This window comes from Bos indicus x Bos taurus, chromosome 7 (assembly GCF_003369695.1).
Source record: "Bos indicus x Bos taurus breed Angus x Brahman F1 hybrid chromosome 7, Bos_hybrid_MaternalHap_v2.0, whole genome shotgun sequence".
NCBI lineage: Eukaryota > Metazoa > Chordata > Mammalia > Artiodactyla > Bovidae > Bos > Bos indicus x Bos taurus.
Window position 1 is genome coordinate 107892058 of NC_040082.1, and position 11379 is coordinate 107903436.

The 11379-nt window shown below is 41.9% G+C and overlaps 2 protein-coding genes and 1 pseudogene across 2 annotated transcripts; 2 read left to right on the forward strand and 1 right to left on the reverse strand.

Moving 5' to 3' along the window:
* Positions 1-378: 378 nt before the first annotated feature.
* On the reverse strand, positions 379-1926 carry LOC113896536 (histone H2A type 3). Its single transcript, XM_027548785.1, has one exon. The coding sequence runs from the start codon at positions 1835-1837 to the stop codon at positions 1445-1447; it is 393 nt and encodes a 130-aa protein (XP_027404586.1). The 5' UTR covers positions 1838-1926; the 3' UTR covers positions 379-1444.
* A 135-nt stretch (positions 1927-2061) lies between these two features.
* On the forward strand, positions 2062-3404 carry LOC113896537 (histone H2B type 3-B). Its single transcript, XM_027548786.1, has one exon. The coding sequence runs from the start codon at positions 2150-2152 to the stop codon at positions 2528-2530; it is 381 nt and encodes a 126-aa protein (XP_027404587.1). The 5' UTR covers positions 2062-2149; the 3' UTR covers positions 2531-3404.
* Positions 3249-9028, forward strand: LOC113896502 (annotated as a pseudogene).
* The last annotated feature ends 2351 nt before the right edge of the window (positions 9029-11379 follow it).

Here is an 11379-nt window from a genome sequence, read left to right on the forward strand (position 1 = left end):
ACCCAGGGCTCGAACCCGGGTCTCCCGCATTGTAGACAGATGCTTTACCGCCTGAGCCACCAGGGAACCCCAATTTTGTAAGATAAATACTTACTATATAACGTTCCTAAATTGTTTTAGACTTCCCTGGTGGCTCAGACGGTAAAGCGTCTGTCCACAATGCAGGAGACCTGGGTTCGATCCCTGGGTGGGGAAGTTCCCTGGAGAAGGAAAAGGCAACCCACTCTAGTACTCTTGCCTAGAAAATCCCATGGACAGAGGAGCCTGGTGTCCATGGGTCGCAAAGAGTCGGACACGACTGAGCGACTTCACATTCACATTCAAATTGTTTTAGTGGCCTGTATTTATTATAATAAAAAAATTAATGGAATCAGTAAGGATGACAGCAGGAATAACATTTATTAAACTCATAGTGTGCTGGAGATTTTTAAACATGGAGATTACTATGGATTTACTCATTTAATCCCTTAACCCCATGAAGTAAGTGCTATTAACATTTTCACTTCTCAGTAGACTTTGCAGAAGTATATCTGGGACACTCCACCCCTTATTTGTAACAGCATGTGGAATTCATGAACAATCATCTTTCGAAATATCCACTTGTATATTACTTAATCTGGTCTTAACACTGTTCATTTTAAATTTACTGAATTCACAAAAGTAATTTTATCAGATTTTATACTATTTTTACTTTAGCTATCAGTTTAAGGGGATCTCTTATTAACGTTTAGCCAACCCAAATATAGTAATTTAAACTCCTTTAAATATTCTATATACAATAAAATTTCCTTTAAAAATGTGCACCTATTTTCAAAATGTAAACTGATACATTTCAAATGCTGGAAATGCACCTAGCAAGACATACCCTTCCCAAGACCTTAGAATTCACAATACAATAGACAATTCTGATCTCATGTTCTCTAAAAATCTAACTCATGCATTCATACCTTTTAAAATGGAAATCACGTTTATCTATCAGAACCTCAAATGGCAGATTTCCTTCTAATATTAAATACTTTCAATACCGGTTCAATGTATGGATTTCTCCTGGGATAAGAAAACAGTCCGTACTTGGCGTCTGAATGTCACACTAATGACTTCCCGGAGTCAAAAGTAGCTTGTCACCGGTAATAACAAATTCTTAAAAGATGAGTGGGATTAAAACTCCATGACCTTGGGGGCGAGATTCAAGAGAAAATGTCAGACATTCCCTGCTGCAAACCAACACACAGCCTACTGAGCCCCTATACGCACCCAAATCATGTCTCTGGTATTCGATTTCCCACAAGCCCAGCCTTGCTCAGATTCGCACAGAAACGCGCTGCGAAAGACAGCCCTTGGCCAGTACGGCTCTTTTCTAGACACTGTGGGTGGCTCTGAAAAGAGCCTTTGGTGTCAGGGGGCCCCCGGGGAGCACGACCGTTTCCGGCCCGCCTCCGCCGCCTCACTTGCCCTTGGCCTTGTGGTGACTCTCCGTTTTCTTGGGCAGCAGCACGGCCTGGATATTAGGCAGGACACCGCCCTGCGCGATGGTCACGCGACCCAGCAGCTTGTTGAGCTCTTCGTCGTTACGGATGGCTAACTGCAGATGGCGTGGGATAATACGCGTCTTCTTGTTGTCGCGCGCCGCGTTGCCCGCCAGCTCCAGGATCTCAGCCGTCAGGTACTCCAACACGGCTGCCAGATAGACAGGCGCGCCAGCACCCACACGCTCAGAATAGTTACCTTTACGGAGCAGCCGATGCACTCGGCCCACAGGAAACTGCAAACCCGCGCGCGAAGAGCGCGACTTCGCTTTCGCGCGCGCCTTACCGCCCTGTTTGCCTCGGCCTGACATCTCCCAGTCACGCACAACGACAAAACACAGCCAAAAAGCAGACCACCAACAAACCCGCTGTACTCAGAGAGTCCTTATATATGGTCTTGAGGTAGTACAGCCGGCGCCGCCCGATTGGGTAGTGATGGTGACCAACCAGAAAAGAAAGTCACCATTTCCCCCTAATTTGCATCTGCCTTTTCCAGTGATGACGTTGCACGTTGCTTGATCCTATCATAAATTAGAAACTCTGGATCCCTCATTTGAATACAGGACGTATAAGTTGAGTTGCTCTGCAACTACGCTTCTTTTTTATCCGAAGGATCCGTCGTCATGCCTGATCCGTCCAAATCAGCTCCCGCACCCAAGAAGGGCTCCAAAAAAGCTGTTACTAAAGCGCAGAAGAAGGATGGCAAAAAGCGTAAGCGCAGCCGCAAAGAGAGTTATTCCATCTACGTGTATAAGGTGTTGAAGCAAGTGCACCCGGACACCGGTATCTCTTCCAAGGCTATGGGCATCATGAACTCGTTCGTGAACGACATCTTCGAGCGTATCGCTAGCGAGGCCTCCCGTTTGGCGCACTACAACAAGCGTTCTACCATCACGTCCCGGGAGGTGCAGACGGCTGTGCGCCTGCTATTGCCCGGCGAGTTGGCCAAACACGCTGTCTCGGAAGGTACCAAAGCCGTCACCAAATATACCAGCTCTAAATGAGGTGCACCTCGGTGCCCGGAAACCCAAAGGCTCTTTTCAGAGCCACTCACAAGATCAAGAAAGGGTGTCGAACACGTGAAGGGTTTGTTATGTAAAAGCATCCCTTGTCTACTTCGTAGCGGCTCCTAGGTTATTAGGAGGGCGCCGGGATTCTTCCCCCTACCCCCACCCCACCCCCTGCCCCATAGACGTGTGCGCGTGTGTGTATGTGAGCAGAATGCGAAAGCGTACCTATATTTCATCAGTGGTCGGGGATGGGCTGCCGAGGAAAAATAACAGTGCGGGAAACAACGAAAAGGCTGCGTGTCCACACCTGTTTCCGCTCAAAGCTATCGACGCTTCTCTGAGCAAAATAGGAACCTTGAATTCAAGTATCTTTAGGGTCTGGAGAGTGCCATTTCCGAGGCTTGCGGGCATGGCACAATTTTGTGTGCGCATGATGTTTGCCTGTGGGTGGGTGGCGCGGGTCATCACCACCCCCACCCCCTAGTCCCCCGCTTCCCCAGAGGGACCGTATGCCATTCGAATACTTCCGTGTTCATTAATGAGTGAGCCCGAAGCTGCACTGAAAGACGCGCTGGGTGAGGCCCCCGGGGGTGTTGTACAGCTTTGGCGCTGGCGCCTGGCAATGCATCTCCGCCCAGACCAGATATCTTTATCATAAGGCAATGAACATTTACGGGAGGATATTTGCTTGTCTGGATTCTTCAAAGGCGGGATGTTTGAAACCGAAAGGAAAATGGAAGCGTGGTGGAACACAGCGCTCTGTGCTCTAGAACTGGATATAATAAGCCCACCCCGGCTGCAGGTAGTTGGGGGCGAGGGTGGGGAGAGGAGAGCAATTTACGAGAAAAATAACCTTTTTCTCAGCAAATGTAAACTTCCACTTCAGCCCCATTATTCTCAGTGACGCACTAGTGACGCAGAATTTTCCCTTTGAGTTTATGGCATTCATTTGAAAAGTGTCATCTTAGTTCAAAGAAAGTGCTTTAGCGTGAAGAGTTCACTCTGAGGAAGACATCGCCTACCTTTTTTTGCCTGTTTTTTCTTATTTGTAAGAAGGGGATTTCAAATAATCACTTTCTTGAGCTGTTTTGAGAATTAGATTTGTTGAAAGGTCGTGTCATCATCTCGGGCGAGGAGCTGACGTTCAATTAAAGGCTAACAACCGGGCTTTTGCAAATCATCTCCAAAGGAAGAAGGTTGCATGCTTGATTCGGTTGGTAGGACTTGGGAGAAAACGTGCCAACTGCCACGGTGCCCTCAACCACAGCGGCTGGAAAACGCCCACCTCATTCCTTTTTCTACACGGGTCCACTGTAAAAGAATTTCTAAAACCCCACACATTTTAAAGTTGGCATCCAAAATACTTTATGGTTAGTTAATAGTTGCCAGAATGCAAATCCCAAGATAGGATGTTTTACAAAACAAAATGGTCTCACATCAGTTTTTTATTTTTTAAAATATGAATTTATTTATTTTAATTGGAGGCTAATTACTTTACAATATTGTATTGGTTTTGCCATACATCAACATGAATCCGCCACGGGTGTACACGTGTTCCCCATCCTGAAACCCCCTCCCACCTCCCTCCCCATCCCATCCCTCTGGGTCATCCCAGTGCACCAGCCCTGAGCACCCTGTCTCATGCATGGAACCTGGACTGGTGATTCATTTCACATATGATATTATACATGTTTCAATGCCATTCTCCCAAATCATCCCACCCTCGCCCTCTCCCACAGAGTCCAAAAGACTGTTCTATACATCTGTGTCTCTTTTGCTGTCTCGCATACAGGGTTATCATTACCATCTTTCTAAATTCCATATGTATGCGTTAATATACTATATTGGTGTTTTTCTTTTTGGCTTACTTCACTCTGTATAATAGGCTCCAGTTTCATTCACCTCATTAGAACTGATTCAAATGTATTCTTTTTCATGGCTGAGTAACCAGTCCATTCTAAAGGAGATCAGTCCTTGGTGTTCTTTGGAAGGACTGATGCTAAAGCTTAAACTCCAATACTTTGGCCACCTCATGTGAAGAGTTGACTCACTGGAAAAGACTCTGATGCTGGGAGGGATTGGGGGCAGAAGGAGAAGGGGATGACAGAGGATGAGATGGCTGGATGGCATCACTGATTCGATGGACATGAGTTTGGGTAAACTCCAGGAGCTGGTGATGGACAGGGAGGCCTGGCGTTCTGCAGTTCATGGGGTCTCAAAGAGGCGGATACGACTGAGCAACTGAACTGACTGAATACTCCACTGTGTATATGTACCACAGCTTTCTTATCCATTCATCTGCTGATGGACATCTAGGTTGCTTCCATGTCCTGGCTATTATAAACAGTGCTGCGATGAACATTGGGGTTCACGTGTCTCTTTCAATTCTGGTTTCCTCAGTGTGTATGCCCAGCAGTGGGATTACTGGGTCATAAGGCAGTTCTGTTTCCAGTTTTTTAAGGAATCTCCACACTGTTCTCCATAGTGGCTGTACTAGTTTGCATTCCCACCAACAGTGTAAGAGGGCTCCCTTTTCTCCACACCCTCTCCAGCATTTATTGCTTGCAGACTTTTGGATAGCAGCCATTCTGACTGGCGTGAAATGGTACCTCATTGTGGTTTTGATTTGCATTTCTCTGATAATGAGTGATGTTGAGCATCTTTACATGTGTTTGTTAGCCGTCTATATGTCTTCTTTGGAGAAATGTCTGTTTAGTTCTTTGGCCCATTTTTTGATTGTGTCATTTATTTTTCTGGATCACATCAGTTTTTTAAAGGTTTCTATTGAAATAGCTATTCAATACCACAGTCAGTTTATAGAATACACTATTAAATTATTCGTTAACACTGAGCTAGTTTATGTAATTCTTTTTTCACCTTGAATTCATATTTTCATTCAACTTCAGATTCAGCATTTCATCCTAATGTAAAATATGTATATTTAGCATTGTTTTATCTACCTCCTTTATACACAAAAGTGGAAATTGAAATTTAAAAATTTGTTGGTGAGCAGAAATAAGTTTAAAAATCATCTGGACAACACACTATTGTTTAAATATAACTAAGTTTTGATAGGTATATATAAAACTGATAATAAAACTTTAGTGAAAACTGCATTTAAAGATATGGATAGTGGTCTCTGCTCCCACACCCTCCTTTCCTTTCTGCCTGAGTTAGTTTGTGCACTCATGGGCATATATAGTATTGTTAGTGATAGCAGCGTGCAGGCATTATTTCTTTCCCCTTGTTCTCTTTTATAGATATGAATGTTTGAACGTATCTGTATGTTCTATCTGTATATGTTTGAACATGTCTATATGTTTGAAGATACCTATACGAACATATCTAGTGTTCTAACGTATTTTTTATAGTCTGAAACAATGTTTACAAAAATAAATACTTCGAAATGGAAATTTTTTCCTAGTAGTTTTACTTACTTCTTTGCCTTCCTAGCTGTAATACAAAATGTAAACAGTGATCTGTCATCAAAAGACAACACCTTTCATTTTCTCAGTAGATACTGATTCGTATTAAAAACTACTGGCTTCTGGTAGAGCTCCTGCACCCCAGGTGGCCAAGCCATGGACCGCAACCTGTCGACAGGGCTGCCAAGTTGGGACGGCAGAGGAGGCGGCGGTGGCCAGGGGACTGCATCGCCAGCACGGTCTCCAGCAAGCACTGGCTCTTCGGCATCCTCAGCGGGCTCATCAGATGGTTAGCCCTGAAAATGCCAAATCCAGCTCTGATAATGATGAGCAGCAGACGGAGCTTGATGAAGAAATGGAGAGTGAGATTTGCAGAGTATGGGATATGTCAGTGGATGAGGATGTGGCTTTGTTTCTCCAAGAATTTAATGCTTCTGACATATTTGTGGGAGTATTGGCCTAATCAAAATGTCCTCGATTAAGAGAAATATGTGTGGGAATTTTAGGTAATATGGCCTGTTTCCAGGAGATATGTGTGTCCATCAGCAGTGATAAAAATCTTGGCCAGGTATTCAGACACACCTACTCTGCTGGAAACAAGCAGATTGTTACTTGCCTTTCTCAGACAGGAGTGGCCAGTGTCTGGGTTGAAAGAATCCGAGAAAATCCAGCTATTTATGATAGCATTTGCTTCATCATGTCAAGTTCAACAAATGTTGACTTGCTGGTAAAGGTTGGGGAGGTTGTGGACAAGCTGTTTGATTTGGTTGAGAAGCTAATGTGGGAATAGATTAGAAGTGGGGTTGTTCAGGCTCTGGACCAACCCCAGGAAGATTCTGAACAGCAACCAGTGTTTCGAATTGTGCCCTGTGTACTTGAAGCTGCCAAACAAGTGTACTCTGAAAATCCAGAAGGGCTCGATGTTTACATGCATGTCTTACAGCTGCTCACCACAGTAGATGATGGAATTTAAGCAATTGTACAGTGTCCTGACACTGGGAAAGACACTTGGAATATAGTTTTTGATCTGGTGTGCCATGAATTCTGCCAGTCTGATGATCCGCCCATCATACTGCAAGAAGAGAAAACAGTGCTGGCCTCTGATTTTTCAGTGTTGTCTGCCATCTATGCTTCACAGACTGAACAGGAGTATCTAAAGATAGGAAAAGTGGATCTTCCTCTAGTTGACAGCCTGATTTGTGTCTCACAAAATATGGAACATTGTCAGAAGAACCCAGAGAACTCAACGGAGTCTAACACAGAAGAAACTAAAAGTCTGATTTAACCCAAGATGGTTTCCACTTGAAAATCTTGAACAATATTTCATGTGAATTTCTTTCTAATATTTTCCAAGTATTAACAAAGGAGAAAGGTAACTCAGAGATTAGGGACAGCAAGTTAAGCAAACAGAAGTGTTCCTGTGCATTTGAGACTCTTCTCCCTTTCTGTAGCCCTGTGGTGGAAGACTTTCTTAAAATCCTCCGTGAAGTTGATAAGACCCTTGCTGGTAACCTGGAGGAAAAGTTCCCAAGTTTGAAGTTTCAGACTTAAAAAATATTAGAATCCCTCTGCCCAAGAAATGGACTCGCTGACTATTGAAATTGACAAATAGGAAATACTAGACCATAATTGTTTGGTATTACAGTCAAGCTCTTCTCCAGCCTTATCTCATTTTTGTTTGGCATTGGAATAGTCTCACTACCATCAAACATCATCTCCCTCCCCTCCTCTTTTTTTTTTTTGTATTGGTTGTGCAGTATTTGTCTTCTTCAGGTAAAGAAAACAAAATTATCATTAAGGTCCTTTTAAGAATATTTGAGGGGTTGCTGAGGATTTTTTCATAACTCTTAACTGGATTTTTACTCAGAATTTTATATTCATATCTACTACAAGTGCATTCAGCTGCACTAGTAGAAAACCCTACTATAGTAGCTTAATCTGTTAGCTTGTATGTATTTAATGCAATAAGAAGTCCAGAGGCGGGCAGTCCAACCCTGAGAAGGTTGGCTCAGGGACACTTACTCCTTTCACCTCTGTGTGGTCTGCCGGGTAGACCTTTGTGTTCATTTTTATTGTCTTTTGGTTAAAGGGACTATAATATCTCTGGTGCTTCCACATTCAGGGAAGAAAAAAGAGAAAGAGGCCAAGGGGCTTTCTCTTAGCAAATCTTTCCTTTTTATTTGGAAAGGACAGCCCTCCCTGGCCAGAACCATGTTAATGTCCGTCCCTAACTGCAGGTATTTGACATCAAGTACTTTTTTTCTTTCTGGCCTCTACAGGAGAGAAAGGCAAGAGAGAAAGGAGATACGAGTGGCTTTTGAGTATACTCAGTTCATGGTGTTTGCCACAATATGCAAACCTTTCTATCCATTTAAATTGTATTGATGCCATGCTAGGTTGTTAGTAGCAATCAAAAGTAATTACCAGTTTAGTTTTGTTACAGTTCACATTTTTTCCAATGTTTTGTGTATGAAAATGGAAATGCTAACATTCTGATGAAAGAACATTAGCAAAATTCTCTGGTTTAATTTCAGAAAATGATTTGCTTGAGTGAATTCAGATTTTTAAAATTAACATTGAGGAAGCTTCATAACATCTGGTTGTTCACAAACTGCTATACGTGACTTTCCTCTCACCCTCTATCATTTATTATACTGCTTCCTAATGAAATGTATTCGAGGATCAACCAGGTACACTTATAGGAAGTGCCCAGTTTGTATTATTTCAGTTGCTGAAAGTGGACTTTTAGTAGATTTTCAGAAAACATCAGTTATGAATGAAATAGCCAGCTTTTTAAGCCTCTCTTCTGATATAGCCTCTTCTCAGTATATTGCAGAATCTTTTATGCTTTAAAGCATTGGTCTTGCCTCACACTTTGTATTCTTTCCTTGAGTGACTTTTGCCGATAAAATCCAGGGCTACCCTGTGCTGTTCGTAAGAAATATATAATTTCCAGTTTGGGGTAGTCTTAGTGTGGAAAGTACCCTGCCAAAAAGAATTGAACTATAAAATTACAATCTTATCAGTTAAACTCTTAAAAAAAAAAAAAAACTACAAAATTCAGTTCTTCAAATACATTTGAATCAGTTCTAATTAGGTGGATGAAACTGGAGCCTATTATACAGAGTTAAGTAAGCCAGAAAGAAAAACACCAATATAGTATACTAACACATATATATGGAATTTAGAAAGATGGTAATGATAACCCTGTATGTGAGACAGCAAAAGAGACACAGATGTATAGAACAGTCTTTTGGACTCTGTGGGAGAGGGCGAGGGTGGGATGATTTGAGAGAATAGCATTGAAACATGTATATTATCATATGTGAAACAGATCGCCAGTCCAGGTTCAATGCATGAGACAGGGTGCTCGGGGCTGGTGCACTGGGATGACCCAGAGGGATGGGATGGGGAGGGAGGTGGGAGGGGGGTTCAGGATGGGGAACACATGTACATCCATGGCTGATTGATGTCAATGTATGGCAAAACCAATACAATATTGTAAAGTAATTAGCCTCCAATTAAAATAAATTAATTTTTAAAAATTCAGTTCTTCACTTTGAAATAGGGGCCTGTTGACTGGGTCCAAGCCCTCAGCCTCCTACCAAATTAGATTGGGAGTCAGTCTCTTAATGAAAACTTACAGTCATATGAAACTAGTTTCACAGATCCACATGATTCTTTAATAAGCTTAAACCCTAGGTAGGTCTAACAAATGAAAATTGTCTAAAGCAGAAACTGTGATAGAAAGTGCTAGCAGTGGCAACAGCACTGTTTAGGATCAAAAGTAAAAATAAGAAGTAAAATGAACATTTTACAATAATTTGCATATATAGTTCTAGAAAATACAGCTTTCTGTGAATAATGCAAAACACCAATTAATTTCTTAGTACTTTTTATACTAGCACAGAGAATTAGCTCGAAGTTAAAAGACTGCCCCTATTTGCTGAATCGGAGAAGGCAATGGCACCCCACTCCAGTACTCTTGCCTGGAGAATCCCAGGGATGGGGGAGCCTGGTGGGCTGCCGTCTATGGGGTCACACAGAGTCGGACACAACTGAAGTGACTTAGCATAGCATAGCATTTGCTGAATAGTCCAGTGGAGGCGGCACACACAGCCCCAGGTGCAGAATGGACCTGATTTGGCCCTCTCCTAGGAGGAGAATCTGTTAAGGAAGAGGCAAGGCATATGGAATCTCTGCTACAGAGATTCTATGATTAAGAAAATTGACAAAAAATGTATATAGAAACTATGTTTATCATATTGTTACAACAGAGAAATACATGGTCTCTTACACTGAGTGGAAAGTTAAACTAGAGCAGTTAACCAAATCCTTGAGAATACACAGAGGTGAGGAAACGTGGGACTCAGCACAATGGAGTCATTCTCCAGAGAATAATGACAATTTCAAATTCTCTGAAATAACAAAGGTAAATGCTTAAAATTAAGGATCTGAAAGGAACTGGAGGATTCTGCATGTACACAATCTATGCATCTAGGTGCCTCCCTTTTTCATGTCAGAAATTTGAAGTCAAATTTGTTAATTATTATGACGTAAATATTTTGGAGGAGGAAAAACTCTCTTTAATAAGAAATTACAAATGCAAAATAGAATTTACTGTGCAAGAGGTTAAATATTGATTAAAGGGCAGCAGTCACTGGAAATGATGTGTGTGAAGTTTCTGAGGGAGGGGAGGGATCAGATGGCCATTGTCTACCTGAGGGAACACAGCTGTGAATCCAAATCTCACATAGCATTTTGGCTCTTGGAGATTGGGCTGTTTTGTGAAGGTGTTTTTCATGGTTTGGGAATCACCAGCACTATGAGATATTTTTTAGATTGAGAACAGCATGGGCCCGTAAGGCTTTGCATGCCTTAATTGCTATTAAATGTGTCATACAGGCAACATTTATTTTGCATACACTTTACTGAAGTTTTTAAAAAGGCACTACATTTGTTTTATTGAAAAGCCTCTTCAAAGGAGCATAAAGAAGTTACAATAGACATCACAGAATTATAAACGGTCATGAGATTACTATGAGTAATTATACACCAATAAATTTAAAAACCTAGAAGAAATGGACAAATTTCTAGAAATGTACAATCTTCCAAGACTGAGCCAGGTAGAAATAGAAAATATAAACTGACACCAGGATTGAAACTGGGTAATAATAATAATCCTCGACTGAACAGGTTCACAGGTGAATTCCACCAAACATTTAAAGAAGAGTTAACACCTATCCATCTCAAATGATTTCAAAAATTTGCAGAGCAAGAAATGCTTCTGAACTCATTCTGAGACCAGCATCACCCTGACACTAAAACTAGACAAAGATATCACAACAACAGAAAATTACAGGCCAATATCACTGATGGCTTGGAATAAAAACTAGTTAACATTGTCAAAATAACAGG

What these genes read in the sequence shown, in the direction of transcription:
- LOC113896536 (XM_027548785.1), bottom strand. Translation starts at nt 1,837, where the DNA reads ATGTCAGGCCGAGGCAAACAGGGCGGTAAGGCGCGCGCGAAAGCGAAG.
- LOC113896537 (XM_027548786.1), top strand. Translation starts at nt 2,150, where the DNA reads ATGCCTGATCCGTCCAAATCAGCTCCCGCACCCAAGAAGGGCTCCAAA.